Source organism: Nelumbo nucifera, chromosome 5 (assembly GCF_055504915.1).
Source record: "Nelumbo nucifera cultivar China Antique chromosome 5, China Antique-T2T, whole genome shotgun sequence".
Taxonomy (NCBI): domain Eukaryota; kingdom Viridiplantae; phylum Streptophyta; class Magnoliopsida; order Proteales; family Nelumbonaceae; genus Nelumbo; species Nelumbo nucifera.
Genome location: NC_142653.1, coordinates 11,049,865 through 11,074,429, shown reverse-complemented (window position 1 = coordinate 11,074,429; position 24,565 = coordinate 11,049,865). Strand labels below are relative to the sequence as shown.

At 39.5% G+C, this 24,565-nt stretch overlaps 2 protein-coding genes across 3 annotated transcripts in view; both read left to right on the top strand.

The window, feature by feature from the left end:
* Window positions 1-3,297: 3,297 nt before the first annotated feature.
* On the top strand, window positions 3,298-4,435 carry LOC104606375 (uncharacterized). Its single transcript, XM_010271529.3, has 2 exons — window positions 3,298-3,775; window positions 4,163-4,435. Exons 1-2 carry the CDS (start codon window positions 3,406-3,408, stop codon window positions 4,240-4,242), a joined length of 450 nt encoding a protein of 149 aa, XP_010269831.1. The 5' UTR covers window positions 3,298-3,405; the 3' UTR covers window positions 4,243-4,435.
* An 11,778-nt stretch (window positions 4,436-16,213) lies between these two features.
* LOC104606382 (uncharacterized) overlaps window positions 16,214-24,565 on the top strand; it is a 35,639-nt gene continuing 27,287 nt past the window's right edge. Inside the window, exons 1-7 of one of the 2 annotated variants that reach the window (XM_088887878.1) lie at window positions 16,468-16,605; window positions 16,744-17,012; window positions 18,007-18,181; window positions 18,812-18,895; window positions 20,313-20,554; window positions 22,015-22,246; window positions 22,520-22,599. In XM_088887878.1, the coding sequence (XP_088744004.1) occupies window positions 16,786-17,012; window positions 18,007-18,181; window positions 18,812-18,895; window positions 20,313-20,554; window positions 22,015-22,246; window positions 22,520-22,599 (1,040 nt within the window). In that variant the 5' untranslated portion in view covers window positions 16,468-16,605; window positions 16,744-16,785. Of the gene's footprint in view, window positions 17,013-18,006; window positions 18,182-18,811; window positions 18,896-20,312; window positions 20,555-22,014; window positions 22,247-22,519; window positions 22,600-24,565 lie in introns of both variants that reach the window. The other variant, XM_010271543.3, reaches the window with a different exon arrangement.

Sequence of the window (24,565 nt, the reverse complement as noted above, 5' to 3'; positions counted from 1 at the left end):
CTAGAAGAGGTGGTATACACTGAAGGATTTTAATCGGTGTGGAAGGAGTATAAATACAAATATGTACACTGCAATTACATATAAAATAATACAAAATATAAGGTTTTACACTATTTATTTGTATTTGTACCCTTTCCAAACTGAGCCTTAGGCTGTGTTTGGTTGCAGTGCAATTTTATTTGCACTAGTACAAATGCTTGCGAGTGTAAATGAGAAAAAAATGTAAATTCTTCTTTAATTTTGTTTTGGGCTTTACTTTATTTTGCTTCATATCTTAATCTCCTTCATTGTACCACAGTCAAATAAAATAAGCTAAAATGTGAAACAAAAATAAATCAGAATTTACACTTAAATCATTTGCACTGTCATGGTTTTGCACCAGTGCAAATTTATTTGCATTGCAACTAAACATGAGTTCACATCTCCCCACAAGGGGCTGCCCCACAACGCCCCACAGCTCATCCCTGCCGTGTATTATCATTGGGAGATGTTCCCAATACACGGTAGGGATGCACTGTGGGGTGGCCCTTTGTGGGGAGGAGATGTGATCTCACTATTAGGTTAGGACAAAGGAAAAAGAAACTCTGAACACCCCTTATATGTAATACCATATTCAAAATGTGTTCATACTTCATAGTTGAGGTTGGACCTATTCTACCGAATATACTTTTTAAAATGTCAAAATTGAATTGCCTTCGTGGCACTGATGTGGCAGCATTTCAACCTGGAATAGGAATATACCAAACAACCCCTTTGTCACTTACCAATTTATTTTGATTGGGCAGTCAGGTTCCTTTCTTATCAAAGATTCTTCTCTTTCTTTCCCTTTATTTTACTTCTTAAGTTTTAAACTTTAGCTGTGCAAGTTGCAGTTAACTAGAATATCTGTTCACTTAACAAAGTGTATGGAAGGCACCTTTACCCCCGTTGGAACTGAAAGTCACCTTCATATTTATTATTGATTTAATAAGTGATGAGCCTAATCTAGGTGTTAATGGCTAGGGGCTTGTGCATATCACAAAATGTGACTTTAGCATTTGTTTAAGCCTCATCTAATTACCTTATTCAAAAATCAGGAAGAGGCAATTATTTGCATATATCTTGGTTTCTCGAGAACAATTATTCCATCTAATTTAACAGGATAACCATTGAATCCCCTTAATATTTTCCTTTTTTTTTTTAATACAGTAGTTTGTCAAATATCATCTAATTTATTAATTGGTTCTCTTCATAAATTTGTATTAAAATCCAAAGCAATATCACATTAAATTCTGTTTAGTGGAAGCATCGCTCATGTACACGCAAGGAGGTTTCGTGGAATTGTTATTATTTTGATAATAATTATTGAGTCTTTAGAGCATGCATTGGTGGAGAAGAAGAAAAAATAAAAGATAATTCAAATATATATATTTTAGGGATTGAGACAAGATAACTTAGCGCTGATTTTACAATAGTATCAGGGAAATTCTGTAGAATTATTGTGTCTAATACTTCGCAAATATTTTTTTTTTCCTTTTCTTTGTGGCAATAAATTGATATGCCCAGGCCGGTATAGGGGTGTTTGCCTATGATTTTCTCTTTCAAAAGCCAAAAAAAAAAAAAAATTGTTGATGTAACAATTGTTTTTGTTTTAAAAACAAATACACAAACAGCTCTCAATTTCACTCTTGGGATCGGATTTCGTCCTCACATCGATTGCCATCTCCCTACTTGTATATTTTCATTCACATGCACGGATTCCTCTCTCTCAACCTTGCCGGAACCCCAAGAACCTGGGATCGCACCCCACCTCCGGGCTCTCAGCCTCTCACGGTTGCCCGTTGCCCATTGTAAAGTACTGATTAAAAAACGGCTTGATTCCCAATGGTGCGCTGGTAATTTAACAAATAAGCATGGGCGTATTTCAGCTACCGTCCAAAGCATCCAACCAAATCTTCGAATCGCCAACCTGTTACCAGCTCAACATTAAGTGGGTCCCATGTCTAGTAGGCATCCTTTTGCTTAGTTGGACTTTACAAACCAAACTGTACGGATTGAGATATACTCTTCACACAGAGCGCCTCATTCACATCTCACCAAACTGTTCTTAATGCATGATTGGTTGTGCGTCTGAGATCAGTGTGAGACGCCCTTTGTGAGAAGCAGGTCCGGTCTCAACTCGTACACAATACGCATTGAATTAACTATCCAACACAGACACCTGACATTGACTTGACAACGCTGGCTGCGGGTGCGAGTCCCGCCTGCCAGCCACACTCCACATTCCACAACCATTCCTTCCTAATTCCTCTACCCATCCTACGGTTCTTCTCTTCTCTCTATAATTATAAGTTGGACCGATTGCAAATTAGAATTCATACACAAATCAACGGTCCAAAATCATCTAAATTAAACGTATTAAATGTCATCCATCTAGACTAGAGGACCTTTTGACCGATCCGTTCGTGGAGTAGCGCTGGGCTAAAACCGTCAACCACAGCCCTCAATATATTGCCCTGGCTGGCCCTTCCTTGAAGTGGTTGAAGTGAGGTAAAGTGGGGCAATGCATCAAAGGCTATGATTTTACGGTTTTAACCCAGCGCTACTCCAAGTGATTTCTCCTCGTTGAATTTGATGAGAACCTCCATCTCTCCATGGCATGTTTGGATGCAATTTTATTTTATTTTTTACGACGCGAGCAGGGAAGCATAAAAATCTAACACTTGTCACCAAACATCCTCCTGCTTGGGGCTTCGCCGCTTCGGCAATCGGCAGGACTCATCAGGAGTGGGATCAGGATCCCGATCCATCATCATGCATCAAGCTCGAGCAGGTGCTCCCACTTCCGCCCATTGCCAGGGGGGATCCACTTTTACGATAACATGTACTGTCCTGGTGAGTGGTGATTAAAAAAGAAAAGAACGCCTGGTCCTCACCAATCACCAATCGGATTTCCCTCTTTTTTTATCTGCCAATCAAGAATAATTAAAAAAAAACCTCTGTAGTGACCAAAATGTCCCTAAATAACAGGGCCCCACAGGCCGCTCCCCGTCGTGGGACGGGGACGCCCACATGAGATGAGATGAGACCTCCTAGATCCGGACGTCTTTTGCTAAGTTTAGAAGAAATGGGGATGTGTTTGACGGTGTGGGGTTAGCTTTTGGAAAGGAAGGACAGGCAATGATGATGCGGACCAACCAATGTTTGGAGGGTGATGGGCCCACCACTCCACCGTTGGATGACCGGTAGCTGGCCCACATAGCATACAAACAATGCCACCTCCTACTGTTTAGCATATAAAATCCCTGGCCTAGCGCAGAGGCGCAGAAAACGGCGAAAAAAATAGAAGAAGGCGAAGAGACCTCCCGCGACCCAGCACATCCCCCGGCAAGGGGTGGTGAGGAGGGTGGTGGTGGGGCTGGGCCCATGTCGGAACTCAGACTCAAGGCTCTGCCCTCATCGCTTTACAAACAGCATTCCTGGTCCCCCGATACGTATCGGGATGAGGCCTGGTTGAAACGGAAGAAGGGCAACAACAACAGAAGACGGAGCAAGAGCGTAACGGACGAGGACCTTGTCGAACTCAAGGCCTGCATCGAGTTGGGTTTTGGTTTCGATTCCGATTCGCCCCATCTCGACAGCAGGCTCTCCGATACCTTGCCCGCTTTGGGTCTTTATTATGCCGTCAACAAGCAGTACAACGACAGCGTTTCCAAATCACCGTCTTCGTCCACCGCCGCCTCCGAGTGCGATGCATCGTCGCCCTTGGGAAGCCCTCACACCATATTCACTCCAGGTAATGCTCATATCCCCGTCTCTCTCTCACAAGTCAGATCCTGATTTGATTTGCATCGCTGTCTGGTTAATTTGTTTGATGGATCCAAAGCCTCCATCTGTGCTTGGTTTGCATTGCTTTCTGATAATAGTTTTTTCGTGTTTCTGGGGTCTCGTGATTTGGGTCTACAAACGATCCGTTCATGATTTTGGTAACTTAACATTCCGATTGATTTCCAATCGACTGATCCAGAGGCTGAACTGCCTTCCTGCCAGTTTATATTTATGATTTTTGTCCATGGTTTCTGGCTTTCTGTTTAGATGTGTTTCTTTCGGTGATTTAAATTGCAGGAGAATCCATTTGTGACGAATCTAACCTCGTTCTTCTTGTCCTTTTTTCTTTTCGAAGGCGACAATCCTCAACTGGTGAAAACGAGATTAAGGCAGTGGGCTCAGGTCGTTGCTTGTTCGGTGCGGCAATCTTGCTAATTTCAGGCGAACTGAAATACCAAACCGTCCACTGTCGGCTAGAATCCCCGACCGACTTTGTTTATTAATTGAAAACCCTACAAAGAGCAAGAAAAAAAAAAAGAAAAAGAAAACTCAGCAAATGATGTATTGACTTCTTTTCCTTTCGTTTGTTTATAACTTTATTCCATTATCACATGTTTCTTTTTTCTAATTTCCTATTTCTTGGTCTTTTTTCAAGGTTAATAAACCGTTAAAGACGAAATTAAATAACAAGTGATACCAGTTAAGTTTCCACTAGAAAAGTAATTCCGAGGTCTAGCCCGGCTTCGAAGCATTTTTTTTATGTGAATGGTTTGAAAATTTTGTGGCTTGTGTTGTGTGATGGCGTCCTTGTAGGCTCAAATTATGCAAGAATGGGGAAGTAAATGTGTTAGCTGGAATAAAAAAAATTGCCATCTCTTGTTTCTGCCCACATCACGCCACTTTGGCTTACAGTTTTTTTTTTTTTTTTTTTTAGGAAAAGTAAAGGTAGGCATACCAAGGAACCCAGATTTATAATTTGGCAATAACTAAAAAGATTGCTGTTGCTGGGTTACGGAGTTATGGGCTTGCGTTTTGGAATTTCTTTATTCCAACGTGGAGTCCACGTCATTTTTTCCCTTTCCACGTGAGCCTATATCCAACTTGGTTTTCACTTTTCGTTTGTTTCAATCAATGCATAAAACAAAGTTTTACACACCTTTTAAATGGGTTTTACATCAACACAAAAAGCAGCACTTGCCAGGTAGAACCTTGGAAAGCTAGAAGGCGCAAGCTAGCTTGCTGGTAAAGTCTCTGCTTGGTTGTGTTCGGAGATTTAGGCTTTGAGTGCTACGGGATTTGCTTCTCACCGAACGCTCCTCACACCTAACTCACAGCAAATACGGGAGATGTTTTTGATGTGCCGGCTGAGACGTACTGTCACTGCTATGAAGTTGGGTGTGACCGTGTGAGGAGTGTCTGGGACTCTGAAGTGATGTTGGACATTTTTAAGAAAATGGTGCCCATAGGTACGTGCCGCATCAGAAAAAGCGGTGCTTTGAACTTTGTCTAAAGCAATGCCAAATTTGATATTTTCTCATAAAGCAATACATTGCTGTTAGTGGTGTAATGACGTGGTATCAATGTGGCATTATCTTGGACATTGGATAATATGATCAATGTTGAAAATGGTTTTACAACACTTGTATCAAATAAAACCAATGATATCTTCCCATTAATGATAAAACAGCTTATGTGGCAGTAAATAAAAAGTAAGCATCGTTTTCTCTTACAACCCTGACAATCAGACATGCGTAACACCGTTTTTATGAGAAAATGGTGCATAAAAACGGTGCTATGTTCCCAGCATTGATGCCAAACACCTACTGAATCTTGAATTCTTGATTTACTCCTCACTGAATAATCCACACAAGTTGCACTCACACACACCTCACAGCACTTGCGTGGACTATTTTGTGTTCATGTAAATAATAATAAGTTTTATTTTTTCTAAATTAGTTTTTTTATATGAAATGAATATTTTATAATTGTTAGTTGATTAGATTTTATTTTATCTAATGCTTAAATGCCGAAATTTATTGGTTATAAGTTTTTAGTTTATGGATATATATATTTTCTATCATTTTAATTTGACATGTTATATGTTATTTTCATTAATTTACAAATTTTAATTAATTTTTTCCTTAAATTTTGAGATTTATGCTTTGCAACTAACTTATACCTCAACTATGCCTTTAGCCTTTTAAAACCTCGACCACTGGATTGACCAACACTATTTATAAGGAATTTTTAGCCACTTGGACGGATACAAATCATCATTGCAATGTGATGTGTCTCTTGAATAATGTGCAAATCACCTGTTCAAAGAGGCACGAAGAAGAGGATAACATAATGTTTAAACCAAATACCCGCTTAAATAGAATAGAAAATGGTCAATAAAATTTTAAACAAACAGTGAAAACATAATTATTTAAAAAGAATATAGTATGGCACATATATACACTGCACCCACATCCAACCTAATTCACATCTGTGCCCATAGATTGTGCCCCACAAACACTCCACATACACATCTCAGCATGCATTGGGAACATTTTTCGAAGTTATCAATAGAAATGTTTCCAATAGACCGTTGGGGTATGCTGTGGGGCAGAGATGTGAATTCTTTGAAGAAAACTTGACACAGAGAATGAATCGAAAGTTTAGCAGAAAAATGCAAATTTCACATTGGTGCATTGTTTTTAACATTACAAGTTACATCTCCATTTACGCGGCATCGTAAAATGTAAACAAATTTGAAATTCCAGGCTTTCCAGCACCCACAGTATTGTCATTAGCCTTTTGATATCGACCGAGAAGGCGACAATACAAGTGTATGAACCTGCATATATATAGAACACTAGTGTGTTCTATTATGAACTTATGATCGCTCACTTAACTATGTTTGCAAATTCGTATTTGCATCAGATCCGGATTCTTGTTATCAGCTAGTAATACGATAAACAGGAGAATATGCCATGCATAATTGTTAATTTGTTATTCCGTAGTGGGACTCTAAATAGATTGACCAGTTGACTCCAAACACCAACCCAACCACGAACCCAATCGTTCGGCCCAACCAAATAAGCGGGCCCTGCATGAACCCAAAAGTTGGCTACATTTCTGTTGGTCAAAGTGCAGTCTAGGCCATTTCTCCAAAAGCTGCAGCCCGTTTGCCGTACCAGAGAACCGCACTGAAATCATGTTGGGCTGATATCTGGTAAAATCCAAATCTGGAAAATGGATAGGATTTGGAGTGTTGGATCGAGGATCCACCTGTGTAAGTACTTTTATTAGAGTGAGAAATGTTACAACAGAATTAAGGCTATGTTTGCTTTGATGGAAAATTTCTTAACCCTCAAGGAAAATTTCTTAATGCTTAAGGAATTTCACAGCAAACACAGCGTTGAATGTATCCAAGAGCAAGTATACCTTCATCATCTATACTTGTTTGCACAAGCAATAGGATGCTTAACCTTAAAGAGAAAATTAGCTTTAAGTAGAATTGGGAGGAAACCTATGGCTATCTCATGCATTACCGCTTGATCTGAAGTCGGAATGATCGGGTCTACTTATAAAATAATTGATAGCGTGGGACCAACGACTCTGATTTGATGACACGTGCTGCTCCCTTCCCACCATGGTTTTTAAAAACGAACTGGTGATCGAATCGGTTAGGGTCCGATTATCGGTTCGAACGGTTCGACCATTCAATCCAAATGACTGGCTCATTTTAATAAAAAAAAAATGGAAAACGATCAAAACTGTTCAAATGATTAATCGGCTGGTTCAGCGATTTATTGACCAAAATCAATGATTTTGAAAAAAAAAAGTGGTTTTAGAAGAAAACAAAACTGATCAAATAACCGATTCTCAGTTTTTCCAGTCCGATCATCCTGTCCGATCCAATTTTAAAAACAGTGCTTCCCACAGCATAGTAGTTTCAAGCAAAATTTATGGCACTAAAATAAGCAATAAGCCAATAAGCGTGGCCGGCTTCATTACATGCTTCTACATCCGATTTGGTTTTGAAATGTGTCTCACCTGCGTCCCCGTCGGTGAACCAAAACGTGACAGAAAGGAACCACTTGGCATGATTTAGGATGATTTATAAGCCTAATCCTCCTCATACTCATTTAGTAATTTTCATACAATCAATACATACTGATTTAGGGGATGTTTTGGAAGTGTCACGTTGCATCCATATAGGCGTTTCAATAAATGTTCATATATATGATTGTTTGATTTACGCATTTTTTTAAAAAATGTTTGAATTATGGGTATGCCTTGTAAATCAGGACCTCACCAATGCATGAAACGTTAAATTTGGCATTTCATGTATTGATGAACCATTGTCTCTAATGGTTGATTGATTGGTGATTATATGTATCCTATGTGATGTTTACTTATCAGCATATACATGAAAAACGGTGATGAAAATCACCTACCAAACAGCATAGTTCGCTCACTGCCTACATGGCAGAAACACTCCTAAACAAAATCAAAGTGTTTTTTTTTTTTTTTTTGTTTTTGTGAAAAAATGGGTCTTAGAAGCATGGTCATTTTTTTTTGAAAATCGATCCCAAAAAACGCCCATGCTTCCAAACACCATCTTAGGCATTGTTTGATACCGAGGCGTTGCACGGCTGTTTTGAGTTGATGTAGGTGACACATGGGATTTTGGGGTCCAATGGTCGAAAAGCTTAGGGGATGTTTGGAACTATGGCCGTTTTTCAAAAAAACAGTGCCATGTCAGATCCAGATAGGCGTTTCAACAAATGCCCATATATATGAATGTTTGGTTAAGGCGTTTATTAAAAAATTGGGCATGCCTCGTAAATCGGGACCCCACCGATGCATGAAACGCTAATCGGTGAACCGTTTCCCCTAACGGTTGACTAATGTGTATCCTATGTGGTGCTTACCTGTTAACACATATATGAAAAGCAATAATGAAAATCACCTTACCAAACAACATAGTGTTGCTCACTGCCTACATGGCAGAAGCGTTATTTTTTGTGAAAAACAAGTCTTGAAAGGATGAACGTTTTTTCTTAAAAATTGGTCCTAAAAAACATCCATGCTTCCAAACACCATCTTATTTGGTTGCACCGTTTTTAGAGAAAAATGAAAACAAACGGGAATGTGTCGAAATTTGTGCAATTCACAACCGTTGCAATGCAAAAAAGACGATTTGAGTTGGAGGCTGGTGTTTCTCGAAATAGAAGAGTGACATGACACTTATGTGTACGCTGAATTGGCAGCGGGAAAACACTATCCAGTGCATCGTGATGCACCATTCCATCCTATGGGTTTTCATATAGAACCGAGTAAAGGAAAACAAAAACCTAGCAAAGAATTCGAAACCAGAGGTTGTTGCCGCTCTCAGTTTCAGGTATGCATCTCCCACCTTCTTCTTCCATCTTCATTTTTTTTTCTTTTTCTGTTTGCCATTCACTGAATACCTTCCCCTCCAACATTAGATACAAAGTTGATTAACGCCAAGGGTTGCTTCTTGTGAAGAGAACCGAAGAGGATAAGGACTCGTTCAATCAGAGACAAAGGCAATTCACGCCAAGGGTTGCTTCTGTGAAGAGAACTGATGAAGGGAAATTTGGTCCGACCTCGCAATCACCCGGCACGTGGCAAAAGCAAACAACTCGGGACAGTAGAGCGCTCGAAGCGAACGTCGAAAGCACGCCTACTTCATCACTGCCGAGCCCGAACTCCAGACCGCTCTACTAGGAGACCGAGCTCCCTACTGGGAGTCCGAGCTCCCTATTAAGGGTCCAAGCTCCCTAAAGAACCCGAGCTCCCTACCGGGAGTCCGAGCTCCCTATTAAGAGCGAGCTCCCTACTGGGAGTCCGAGCTCCCTATTAAGAGCGAGCTCCCTACTGAGAACCCGAGCTCCCTGCAAGGAGCCCAAACTATACTGGGCCCCAAGCCTCACAGCTGTCACCCGAGCTGGCCCATGGCAGCTCGGAACACTCCCCAAACCAAACTCAAGACATCTCGCTCGCCACTCCAACACTTCGCTTCTGAAACACCATGCTGACCAAATGTACCTGACACCAAGGACGTCCGTATCCAGGGGCGACGCACCTGACTGATTTTGGGATCTGACGCCCGACAGCCGCACTTCAAACGGCCTCCTGCTACTGCCACCTGCAACCGTCGTTACTAGCCACAGAGACGGCTCCGACAAAAGGAGCAGTGGCGGTTCTGTCCGGCCAGAGGAAATGACATCCGAACTGATAGGAGTTCAGAAGTAATCATGCCCGATCTGACAGAAGCCTGGAAGTGAGTGCGCGAGGTGATTATAAAAGGCTCCTACCCCCCAGGAACGAGGTATGCTAACTTTTGCGCTATCTGGCCTATCTTGCCTTTGAAAGACTCTAACTTGAGCTTCGGAGCCCTTACGCCGGGTTCTCCCCGGAGCTTCTCTTCTCCCTCCGTTTCAGGTCCCTGCCACCCGGTTCAGAGGCAAGATCGTTGACAGCTAAGATCGGCCGGATTGTGCATCATCAAGAACAAATAGGGTACATGCGACAAAGATAAGGGCAACTTTTGGGTCCTAATATCAATAAAAATAATATTTTTAAAAAATTTCAAAAATATATTAACGTTTTAAAATAATATCAATTTAGGGTCAAAATACTGTTCATCTTCTGCCCAATGCTGCCACCTTCGCCCACTAGCGCTGCCACCGCCAACATTGCTAGAGGCGGAGGTGGAGACCTTGTCAGAGCAGCGCTGATGAATGGATTGCATGAGAAAGAAGATGAACAACGTTTTTACCCTAAATTGAAATTATTTTTATAAAGTTAACTTATTTTTTATTTTTTTTAAATATTACTTTTATTGATATTAGGGTCCAAAAGTTGCCCTTATCTGTTATAATCCCTAAATATTATATGAGGACTGTTGATCCATGAATGTTTGAAAATGCTAATCTGTGAATATTAGTAGGGGTTTGGTATCATAATGTCAAACAAATAAATAGTAATTGCATGCTAACTCGTACCTTTCATTAGGAACTATGGTAGTGCAATATACAATAATTACACTAAATTAAGGAAACACTCTTGAAAAAACAGTTTCAACCAAACATAATGCAGATGAAATCATTGCAATTCATCCTATATGGAAACAACATTGCCAAACAAAAAATAAGCCGTTTCTTGGCCGTTTTCAATGAGGTGTTGCGTGGCCATTTTTAGTAGGAAACCCCTAACTGAAAATGACCACGTTACCAAACACCTACTTAGGTGAATAATAATACGAAGCCACTAAGGTATTATATTTGTGAAAAGACCTAAGAGCACGAATATAATATATTGGAAATAAATATCTGCAACACTCGAATTTTAATATCAAGGGGTTTTTATAGTTCAATCCACCCGTAGGTAAAATCACGAATAAGATGCAACTTATAGAAGGCTACTAGTAGACTAACAGTCCACTTATCCATAATATTCAATCAGTCATCTTAACAATTATTTCCATATCTACCAATTATGTTAAATATGAAATTACATTGTCTATTTATTTTCTCATTAGTTTTGGTTTTTTGTGGTTTATTTATTAATTATGTTAAAAACATTATTATAATATACCAATGAATGTCAAAGCATTAAATGACAAGTGACAAATCAATGAATCAACTCAATCATAGAGGCCTTTGATGGATTGGTGGATGAGATGTCAGTATGTCCCAAAGGGGTAATGTGTAGTGTTACATCACACAAAGGGGTAATGTGTAACCACGATTACAGAGAAGGAGAAGAAAAGAAAAGATTCGAGATTCGAAAAAACAGAAGGGAGACTTGAGGGAGGGATCAGAGAGGAGAAAAGAGAGTAAAAAAATATTCGCATGCAGGAGGGAAAGAGGATCTAAATATTTTATTCAAAATTAATAAAGAGGCAATTTTGTCGTAAAAAAAAAGAGATACGAATTGTATCTCATATGATGCTCTCTTTTGTATACAGCTCTTTTTTTATATTTCTTCAAAAAAATTTACTCTTTTAGTTATTATACGAATTGTGTTTCTTTAATCCATATTAAGGCCGAAAACCTACCCTTATCGGCTAGAATCCCTTCTTAAAATACTCTTACTGTACTTCACTCTGGATTTGTCAGAATCCTGACCGGTTTCTCCTCCGTTGGTCGTCGCACCGCTCTTCCTATTCAACGAATGAATCCGAAACCCCCTTCTTCTCTCTTTTTCAAATTTTTTTTTATTTGTTTGCTTTCTTTATTGCACTAATGAAAGAGATAGAAAAGAGATATGACAGAGCTCAACAAAGGAAGCGACGAGAGTTTCGTCCAGTTCGTTATGATCGTTGCAAAAGGGAAGCAGCGATAATGCTTGTCGTTGCAAGAGAGGTAACCACGGACAACCCGATGTCGTCGTTTCTTTACCTCTATTGAAGAGTGATGAATCACCGAAACCCCTTGGTTCAACTGGAACCCGAATCTGGTCGCTGGTGTCATTGCCTACCTGGATAAGCATGGACAACCTAAAGAAGTTGAAGCCTGATTTTTCGAAGGCTTTCTGTCTCTCTCTACTCTGCTTTGTCGTCGCCGTCGTCGGATGTCCCTTGGTTGCGCGGATGTCCCTCTGATGTCTACTCTACTCTTCGTGGAGGGTGTACTGCAGCGGATTGACGATCAAGTAATTTGGACAAGCCGTCACGATTGGCGACCACCATATATGCGTTGGTTTCCATAAAGTTGTTTTCTTCGGCAATGGGCAGAGTGACATCCGTAGTACCTTTCGGCGTTTGCTTCAGGAGTTAGCTTACGATGAAATGTATAAGGCGGATTTGGCCTTCGAGTGAAATTGTGACATCTGATATCTCATCCAAATCAAGTGCAACTGAGCAGCTCGGGTAGCTCGATACAACTCGGGCAGCTCAGCATAGCTCGGGGAGCTCGGTATAGGTAGGGGTAACTCGGTATAGGCAGCTCACCACAGGCAGCTGGCCGCTCCGCAGGCAATCTGGCGTCTTACGAAGAGCTCGCCACTTAAGGGCAGCTCGGCACTTACAGGTAGCTCGGCATAGGCAGTTCGCTACAGGCAGCTGGCCACTTCGCAGGCAGCTTGGCATCTTACGAAGAGCTCGCCACTTAGGGGCAGCTCGGCATAGGCAACTCACCACAGGCAGCTGGCCACTCCGCAGGCAGCCTGACATCTTACGAAGAGCTCGCCTCTTAGGGGCAGCTCGACACTTACAGGTAGCTCGGCATAGGTAGTTCGGCACTTAGGGGCAGCTCGACACTTACAGGTAGCTCGGCATAGGTAGTTCGGCACTTAGGGGCAGCTCGGCGTATCGCAGGAAGATCTCCTACCTAACAACCATACCTAACAGATCCGGAGGCCTGCACCCACATCTCTCGCTAGGCGGCGCCGTGCCTGCCAGTGCCAGTCCTGAGAGCTGTCCCTTGACTGGCAGAGCTGTACTCTGCAGCAGTCGCCTGCACCCGCCACCTCAGCTCTGGCAGTAACGGCTGCGGCAGAGAGACAGAGGCAGTTAAGCCTGACTTAATAGAGACTGTTACGCCTGATTTGACAGGACATCACTATATAAGGACTCTGACCCTCAAAGACAAGGGGGAGGGAATGGAAAAATGGAGGTAATCCCTGCTCTCTAGCTCTCTCATTTCTCTCCAAGCTCTCTGCAATTAGAATGCTAATTTAGGCATCGGAGAGTCCCCGCCGGGTAAACACCCCCGGGTCCTCTGATTCAGTTCTCGCAGGTTCCTCAGCTCCCACCGCCTACAAAGAGGAGGAAATGATGGAGTTCTCGCAGGTCCCTCAGCTCCCGCCACCTACAAAGGAGAGGAGAGGGCAATCGCGTTTGCGCTACACCAGGGAGCTCCACCACTCTCTGAGTTACAGGCCGCCTAGGAGCAGGTCAAATGATGAGTCCACTCGGGCAGCTCTCCACCAGGGAGTTCGTCACTAGGTAGCTCTCCACTAGGGAGCTCATCACCAAGTAGCTCTCCACCAGGGAGCTTGTCACCAAGTAGCTCTCCACCAGGGAGCTCGTCACCAGGTAACTCTCCACCAGGGAGCTCGTCACCAGGTAACTCTCCACTAGGGAGTTCGCCACCAAGTAGCTCATCACCAGGCAGTTTGCCACCAGAGAGCTCCATCATCCTTTGAGTCATGGGCCACCTGGGAACAGGTCAAATGACGAGGTACTTACCCAAAAAATTGGTACATCACAACAAAATTGGTACATGACCAGAAACGGTTACATCAATAACCAATGAAATTTACAGAGAAGATTCCTGAAAATGGAAGTTGCGGCACTGTTTCATTCTTCTCAGAACAAGTCAACTCGAACCTGGGAAAGTTACAAGGAAATTATTACGTAGATGAACAACTACACATCAATGGCTAGACCCATCACCCATCTCCGATGGCTCACTGTTTACTCCTGATGAGAGCAGGACCCCTAATTGATTGAGTTCATATGAATAGATTTTTCCCCTAATGAAAGATACATGTATTCATGGAGATACAAGAGAAGTTCCAAAGGATTAAGGCTCTTATTTTAGAATTTAGACATCAACCAATCTACTACACTTATTTGTCTTTCAACGCTGTTTAATTACAATAGAACCGTGCTTAGTCTGAATTTATTTCTAGAAAAATTTCGTCCAAGAAGCTAGCTCACCTAACAAATTAAATCACGAATTTAGTCTCTCTCTTCTAACCGCTGAAGGGAAGAGAATGGGGATGGGGATGAATATGGCCTGATCGTCTAGTTTTTCTTAGGGTGTCTCTTTGTGTTATATGAAAGAGACACTTGTGTCTCTCATTCGCCAGGCCTTTTTTTTTTTTGTAAAATATCATTTATAATAAGAAAACAACCAGGCAAAAGGCGCAGAAGATTGACAAAAAACACAATAAAAACATAAAGAAAAACTGAAAACGCAGCTCTGTTTCTGAAAACACAAAAAGAAAAACACAGAGAATAAGTCGGTGTTGCAGAGCGAGATGATGTATCAGAAGATCTCTTCATCGGTTGGGTTTTATTTCGAAAATTTAAGGAATAATGGAGGGGAAATTTGTCATTTACTTTCTTCCCTTAGCACTTACAATCGATGTCAATTATTGGAAATAGTAGGAATGCTTTAAGACAATATGCTTTATATAAACATTAAAGGGTAGAATTAGTCAATTAATTAAACTCTAATGATAGTTTAAGAAGTTTGCACAAAATTAAAATAAATCATTTATTTGAACCGGACAGTCAGACCACTGACCCAGAAACTGGTGGTCAAAGAGGTTCCAAACAAATTGCCAGAAACTGATAAGTATTTAAAACCTTGATTTAACCAGAAAGAATAAAGTAAAAAAATAATCCAAACAATATGCCAATTTGGTTTTGATAATTTCTTGGATGATAGTTACAAATCAATACGGAGTTCACATTTGCGCCCCACAATGCCGCACAGAACATCGCGCTGTGTGGCAGGAACATCCCCCGATGATAGTATCAAGGAAATGTTCCCAATACATGGCAGGGATGTGGTGTGGGACGTTGTAAGGCACAGATCTGAACTCGTCAATACAACCAATATACAGATTATACAGCTAGCTAGGTACGGTTTTGCAAAGAGAGCAAGGATCCCATATTCTTATCCTAGGCAGCCAAATTCCACCGGCACGGTGCACACTTAAGCGTGCAACTTGGGCCGGGTTGAGGTCAACCCATGCCCAATAAAACTATTAAGCCTAAGACCCCAATCTGACTTAATTTGAGTAAACCGATATTCATAATCAGGTTAGATTGGGCTGTATTTTCATTCCATGAAACATAAAGATCATTGGGCTGGACCTTTCTACATGGGTGCCAATGACGTGCAAAATAACTGGGCTGCAAGCAGCTGGGGTTGGAAAATGATAATAGCTAAATCCAGCCAATACCCAATTTTCTTTTGCCACGTGTCAATAATTTGCAGTAAAATTATCCTCTGGATAAATGATTTTGAAGAATTATTGTTTCCTTCATCGTAAGAGGAATTGTGTTCCACCAAATGCATTTTCAGTTAAAATTTAGGATTTTAAGGTTTAGGATTACGATTTAGGGTTTTTATATAAAAATCAAGAGGTGGTAGGAGCGTATATGTGCTCAATGATAAAAACTCTACTATAATACAACTAGGCTTATAAACAGCCAAAACCCAGCCCAGAATAATATTTGGCCCAGGCCCTAAAATTCTCACTTTCTCAGCCGGCCGAAGATGGAAGCGAAGTTTTCTCCGCAATAAATCCAACGGCTCAGTTGTTGCTGGTGCTCAGTATGTTCAATGTTGACTGTTCTACTTTTTCCCATCCCACCGTACGAAGCGCTGTTTTTAACTTCATTCAGATTTGGATCCAGGTTCCAGCCGACAGACCTGCTGACTCTCTCTCGTTCCCGCTTTCCGTATTTTTAAAGTCCAAAACGAGGTTCTAGGAAACGCGATCTAATCACAACTATGGCGTCTGCTTTACTCCATTCGCCCCCAAACGAAGAAATAAAGTAAAAAGGGTAAACGAAGACAAAAGAAATCGGAAATAAATTGAAAGAGACAGTTTGCATGAGAGTCGTATAAATGACAGTTCATTCTCCTTCGAACCCGTCGTTTTCTTCAATGGCTGAGGGATGACTTCTCAATCTCTGATTCTCTGCTGTCACTATTCTGTTTAGATCTGTCATTGGAAATGATAACATCTCAGGTTTTGAACTGTTGATAGCCTGGAAAGATCAATCCCCTTCCGGATTTTCATCACGTTTCTGTGGTTAGATCGACTCCTGAAGCACCTCAATTCGCTGAATTCTCCTTTTTTACTGTCCTCTTGAGATATAAAACAGACTGATGGAGATGCTGTTTTTTGAATTTCTCTTGAAATTCTGACCTTCGATTGATTCTACTATAGGTCAGATTGGATTCAGGGAAGGTCCTTTACTTTGGGTTGGAAATGGAGAATGGTGAGACTAGGATGAAGCTTGAGATCTTGAGGTTGAAGGACGACCGAGGTCTCGATCGTAGATGTGGTGGACAATTCAAAGCAGAGCCTTCTGTTTTAGGGAGTACGGATATCTCTGTTTCTTCGCCGGTCACTCGGCAGAAAGCCGCTGCTGCGAAGCAGTTCATAGAGAACCATTATAAGAATTATCTACAAGGCCTTCAGGATCGTAAAGAGAGGTATAGTTCGATCCTTCCAAGTTGATTTAACCTGCGAGAGAATGTATTTTAAAGCTATGGAGAGAAAAAGAAAAATGACAAATGAATCCACCTTATTTTTTCCCCTTATGAGACGTTTGCGAAAAGTCTGGAATGACGAGCTAGATAATAATCTTGTTGTTGGTTTCCATTGCGTTTGGGAGCTGAAGCTCGCAATGCGCTCATTCCCAGTTGTTGAGAGAACTCCCGAATGAGGTCCCCTAAGGATATAATTGGTTTGATAGAAAATAAGAGAGAAACCGAAAGTTGAGGGAAGTTCTTGACAAATTTTGTGAATTCTTTAAGAGTTTCCCTTCCAACTTCTGTTTCTCTCTTATTTTCTTTCAAGCCAAACAATGCCTAAAGGATTAAGAATTTATGCTCATTTCCATCCTTCTTTTCAACTGGAAAGGGTCGAATTTGAATGAAAACATTGCGTCTCAAATCTTTTGGAAGGCTAAATGAGATGATTTAGTTTTGCGTGGTACTTAGATTACTATTGGAATATGAATCGAATTTGGTCTTTGTATGTTTCTTTGATGGTACATCTTATATATCAATGTTCCGGGGTGCATGTGTGTGTGTGTGTTTCTGGGGATAGGATATGTGACTGTATGCATTGGCTTTACACGCGCTATAGAATTTTGTTGGATGTGCAACAGGGAGTCTCAAATTTACATATTAATAATGGCCTTACCTGGTGGTTTAGTTATTTTATTTTCTTAATCTGGCTGAAAAATAATCAAGTTAGGTAAGACCATTAATCATGCAAGTTCTTTATTGACTGAAGCATCTAGTTGTTTGCACAATCACACTCTAATTATATTGTCTGGAGGATGTATTTTGCTAAAAGTGATATAAGTACATACTACAATTCCCCTCCCTCCTTTTCTTAATGATCTTACTAGGAGCTCAAATGAATATTTTTCCTATCTCAGAATAAGCAGTAATATAGTTTCATATGAATCTATTTCAGACGTTGGGCACTTCAGAAGAGAGCACAAGAAGCTAACGTTTCAAATGAAGAACAACAAGAGATGCTGAGGAATTTGGAACGCAAAGAAACTGAGTATATGCGATTACAGAGACATAAAGTGGGAATTGATGACTTTGAGCAATTAACAATAATTGGAAAAGGGGCATTTGGTGAGGTATTTTGAGGATCAAAACAAAGAAAGAAAAAACTTCGGAATCATTTTTGATGCTCTTCTTCTGATAAAACTGTTAAATGCGCAAATGCTTTATTAATACAATTGAATAATGCATTTAACTAGTAATGGAGTGAAGCACAAGAAACAGCAAAAAACAGCTATTTTTTTTTTCCTTTGACTACTCTTCAAGCCAGCTGCTGGACTGTAAAATACTTCTGCATCAAAGATCTCATTAACTTGAAAAGACAGCAGGGCTAGCTGTCACCTTTCAGTCATTGATCAACTTGTTCAGCGGACTTTGTCCATTCAACTGGGACATCATCTATCAATATCTGAAACTTGTCTTTACTCTCTCCATAGTCACATCCTCTATTTGCTCAATTAGTTTTTTTTTTTTTTTTACTGATTTATACTTAACCAGTAAACCTGAAGAGGAGTCGTAGTTTTAAGGTTCTATATTTGTCATGGTTTTTTGGTATTTTCAATGTCATAGCTTTTATTATCTTGTAAACTCCATCTATGATAAAAATGTAGAAAAATCTGACTGATATTTGTTAGGATGATGATCCTTGTTGGTTGGGAGTTTCTGGTTGTAAACACAGTGCCATCTAAACAGTTTGACAAATGCAGGTAAGGCTTTGTCGTGCTAAAAGCACTGGAGAAATTTTTGCAATGAAGAAGTTGAAGAAATCAGAAATGCTCAGTCGTGGACAGGTGAATAATTCTCAAACTGCTCTGACACTTACAAGTTTGACATCTAATGAAAGAACCATTTATTAGATCTCCTTATTACCTAATGGATTCCAACCTTTATCTTTTTCTCAATCTCCTAGTTAAAATATCTTCTAAATTGGTGTATTAGTTGAAATAGTATCTGCCATGTAGTTGCAAGATATAATAAGATCAGATGGTAGGCTTATGATTATGGGGTAACTATTTCAGAAGGCTTTCATTTGGAAATTTAGTATAGCTGGCTGATTGCAAACATTTTGTCTTTATGTTCTGAACTCCAACTGAAATTACATCACTTGAACTGCATTTCGTTTGGTTGAAAAATATGGTACTACATAGAACATTCTATTCATGGTATAATAACACTTTTTTTTGAGGAAAGCTGCCACTCTCAGGCCTTCTCCCATGCCATTGCAATGTGTCTTTGTCCTTGGCAATGAGTACCATTATGCATGATTGCTCACAATAAGGAGGAAGGAGAAGCACTGTAACTTCTGATTTGAGGTTGGGATTGCAAAATATTTGCAACCCTTTCTGATGGTCAGGTGTAATTAATTACAACAAAGCTAGATATTTTTACGTAAGGTTCTGATCTGCTTAGTATAGTTTTCCACTCCCTCTCCCATGATAAGTTGTTGAAAGATTATTATGGTAAACAAAAATGGCACTCACATAAAAGTACTTGGTAAAACTTTTTGGAGAAACGTTCTTGATGCAGGGTTTGAACAAGATAATATCCACAAGCATGTCTTTTTTACGTTAAAAAAAAAAAATCTCAACCAGAAGCCAGTGACAGAACCATCATAAGAGTTATTACTGTAGTAGTTATGTTCTAGATTTGAGGTGACAGAACTTGCCCTTTTCTTGTGACATCAGAAATGCTATCTGATTACTAGTCCAACAAGTTTAAAAGTACTAGATTAATACATGAATTGAACAGGTTGTGGCCAATTTGCAGACAACTAATGGGTTGTTTTAGTTTTTGTGTTAGGATTTATTTTAGCAACGATGGTTTAAGAACTAGTTTTATTTTATGAAGTTTTGCTAAACTTTATAATATTCCAAGTCTACTTTTGAAATTCAATAAATTAATAATGCTGTGAAACATTTTTCTTTACTTTGCCAGTTGGCATTGGTAAATTTAATGAGTACAGGATGAGTTAGTCCAAAGATTATTATGGCCTTATCTTAAGTTCTTGATCATTAGCTGCATTTATTGATGTATTGTGTCAACCCTGAGGTTGTGGTCTGGGTCTACCAATAAAAGGAGGTATTATGGCTTTTGGTTATATAAACTAAGAACAGTATAGTACCGCAATTTCTTTTGAATATCTGAGGTCAATGCAACTTCTTAGTTTTTTCCACTAAATTGTTTTACTCCATTTTTTTTCTATGTCAGGTTGAGCATGTTAGATCTGAGAGGAACTTGCTTGCTGAAGTTGATAGCCGGTGCATTGTAAAACTTTTCTATTCATTTCAGGATTCTGATTTCTTGTACCTTATCATGGAATATTTACCGGGTGGTGACTTTATGACTCTTCTGATGAGGAAAGATGTGCTTTCAGAAGATGTCTCACGATTTTACATAGCAGAAAGTATCCTAGCAATTCATTCAATTCACCAGCATAACTATGTTCATAGGTATTGTTTGTGATTATTCAGTACTCAATCTGACGATGAACAGAGATTAGATATTAAATCATAGTTTACTAGATGCCTTTAATTTCTCTTCCAGGTACTTAATTACTTAGCAGTTGTGAACAGATTATCATATCCTCCTTCTGTGGTTTTATATGAATCCTTTTATTCCACTTTGCTCTATCTTATGGTCATATATTATGTTAAGAAATGTCATGTAATGAGTAAAAGCCAGCTACTAGGATTCACAAAGAATGTACAAAAGTTTTGTGCTGTCTGCCTCAACCTTACACAATCATACTCCATCAGAGAATCCAGCAAGGTGGAGCAAAGTTAAAGAGTTGAGGAATTGGTAACAGTTATTGGATGCTTGGTAGTAATTTTGACAAAAAAATTGTGCCGTTTGGAGAAGTATAGATTGAATCACTGAAAAACTAAGAAAAAAACAAGGTATAATTAACCATCCCAAGTGAAAGGGAATATTTCCCCCATAGAAAAGGATTTTGGATTAGTTCCTTCAATTCATATGCAATTCCAAACCTCCATCACTGTAATAAATTTATATCACTTTTCTTAGATTTTCTTTTTTGATTATTATCAATAACAGATCAACCAGAAAGTTATTAATGTAAAATTCCAGAAAAACTTAAGAAGAGGTAACTCAGCTTCAGATAGCTCAGAACAGGCTAATGGAAGACCCAAGTTATCTCAAAGTATCTTACAATTGTCTGCCCCCCAATAGCAGACCCCTAGATATAAGCCATCTGCATTAGTTCCTTGTCTTCCAATTTTCTAGATTTCAACATATATTCTACTTCTAAATCCCATAAATCTATGCAAAATATTCATATGATTCCAGATTTCTTTTCCATACCAAATTATTGGCAGAATGGTTATTGATGCCATGTTGATCCACTACACTATCAGCATCAGCAACTACTGATTTTCCTTTTTTGTTTTTCTGTCAGATCTCTTTGTATTCCCTGGTACCTCTTAAACCATGGCTTTTCAATTATGTTTCCTGACTGCTGCTTCTAATGAAGTTTTGTTCTCATTACCAAGAAAATGTGTTTCTGTTGTGAAATGGCATAGTTCCACATAGAATAGGAGATGTATAAGGAAACATGGAGGAACAAATGGGAGATATCAATAAAGCAAATGAAATGGCATGTTGATCCTCTATTCTTTTTGTTCATTTCTTTTTCTTGTCATTTTTAATACATTTTCCTTTTCCTCTATTTTGTAAATTTTTTCCTCTATTTTGTAATTTTTTTTGCTTAGATTTAACAGGTGTCCACCATGGGTTGATAACTTGAGATTAGGTGCATGTTAAAAACCATGGAGCATGGGTTATGCATTGAAGTTCTTTAATTGTGAAGCTTTAGGTTTAGCTTTCTTTCAAATTGAGAAGCTTTCCTAATGAATTGTTGAGCTGCATTCACCATTCTTTTTCCTGCCTGCAGGGACATAAAGCCAGATAATTTGTTATTGGACAAAAATGGGCATGTAAAACTCTCAGATTTTGGCTTGTGCAAACCCCTAGGTTTTAAATATTCATCATTTCTGTTGGAAAATGAGGCACTTGTACAGGAATCCGCAAAAACTGAAACTGAAGGCCATCCCACCTATGATAGGGCACCTTGGTTGATGCCAAAAGAACAACTACAACAGTGGAAACGCAATCGACGTGTGCTGGTAATATCTTTGTTCTATGATACAATTGTTGTATTTTTCTTGCTATGTTTCAAGTTTGTTGATAAATGACTTTCAATTCATCATCACATAAGCCTTATCCAGTTATCCCAACTATATGGGGTTGGCTACAAGAATCCTGTTTTTGTTTAGTTCCATATCCATTGTTAATATAAATGACTTTCTATTAAAAAAATATAAGATTTTGTTTCTTGTATGTTGCTTATATGTGCATCCTATTTATGTTGAATTTATCATTATGTATTTGTTCTACAGGCCTATTCTACTGTGGGAACTCTTGATTATATGGCACCTGAAGTGTTACTGAAGAAAGGTTATGGAATGGAGTGTGACTGGTGGGAGCTACTTCTGATCCTATTTTTCCAATCAATAAATGTTATCTCAGATGCCTTCTGCTGGTGCTACTGTTTGGATATTTTTAGATTTTTTTTGGTGTTGAATGGGAGTAAAATAGTTGGAAATTTGTCTTGTGGGTCCATACAGGAGTCATACATAAAACAATTAGAAGAAGTGGTAACAGGTCAATCTTCTTTAATTGATGTCATTATTTCAGTCATGCTTATAATCCTACCCATGTGTGGTTACCTTCATGTCGTCGGTCATTCCTCTATTTCGAGCTATGTAGGGGCACATTTATGTTAACTAATTAGCTGCTAAATCTTTTCTCACTAGCTTAACTGAGGTTCAAATTGGGTTTCCTTTGTCCTTTAGGTTCTGTTTGTTTGCAATGCAAATCTGAACCAGTACAAGTTCTGCACCTGGTTCATTTTTGCATTTGTTTATTTATAACTATGATTTGCGCTCTTACCTGATGCAAAATTTGCACCATTTTCCTTTTGTCTTAATTCTCTCTCATATGAAGTGGAGACCACATTGATTTGCTTCCTACCTTACTCCTCCCAAACAGATAAGCTTCCTCCTACCTTCATTCTCTTTCATATAAAGTATCATTTTACCTCTTATTTTATTTCTTGCAAACAAACAAAAAAAAGTCAAATCTGAAGCAAAAGTAAACGAGGATTTACACTCATCTCATTTTCACTCCTTATTTACACTACTAGAAATGAAATTTGTACTGCAAACAAATGGAGCCTCAGAACGTTGCACATGCATCAAATTACTCCAATGCATTCCATTGAAAATACTCATTTGTGGTATTATTCTCCCTATTCTTGCCTATTATCATCTCAACATTCTCATTCATACCATCCTCAGTTTGTGGATTTGCTGTGTGCATAGGTAAAACAAAGTTTTGTAGTCATTAACCACAAATGGGGGAATTAGAGATGGTAGTGGGACGGTTGTTTCAGCTTTGAGGGTGATTGAAGGGGCTTTGTTGGGGATTGGTGAGGGTGATGTTGTCATGGAGCTTGTTGTTGAGTCACACAAAGATAATAAGGAAGGGGTGGCAGACGAAGAGAGGGAGGGTAACAGGGAAGGTAATGGAGTGAGAAATTCTCGAGGAGTGAGCAATCAGGTAAATAACGGGAAGGACAGTCACATGAAGGTCCAAGATGGGGATGAAGGAGAAGATCAAAGGCCTAGAGAAGAAGTTGGTGCAAAAAAATGTATAAAAATCTAGAAGATACAGAACAAAGCCATTACAGAAGGAGGTTGCAATTGAGGATACGAAAAATAAAGGGAGGGACTCTGATGATGAGGAAGTGATTCTGGATGAAACTCATGCAATTGAAGGGATAGTTCATTTGGAAAAAGTGGTGCAAATAGAGGTAGAAGTTGGTAAATATTTGGGGTTACATATTATTGAAGGGGAGGTTTTGCTAAAAAAATGTTTAAAGATTTGGAGGAAAGATATCTGATGCCTTTGGAGGATAAAGGAAATTCTAGTTTCTGTTCCAAAGAGAATGGTATCGATGTTGATCCAAAAAAATCTAAGTCCGTTTAAAGGAGCTGGTGTTGGTTGTAGAAAAGAGGGAGAGGTGGCACAGGACCAGTTTTTTGAGAGAAATGTGGTTTTGGAACTGGAAGAATCAATTAAGGTCAAAGGGGTCTAAGGGAGCTGAAGAAGAACCCCAACACTGTAAGAAGATTCGACAATCAGAAAACTCCTAGAACAGTCCAGGTTTCAAAAGTGTTTGTGTTACAAGAAACCCAAGAAAAACCGATTCGAATGGCATTCAAAAATGAAAGTAAAACAGGGATAAAGAGAAGTAAGCACAAAGAACACACAGATTTATGTGGTTCGGCTTATAGCCTATGTCCACGGGCGAATGAGGAGTAGAAATCCACTATGTAGTCGGCAATGGAGAAGAAATACAGAGTTGTGCACTCACAATCTCA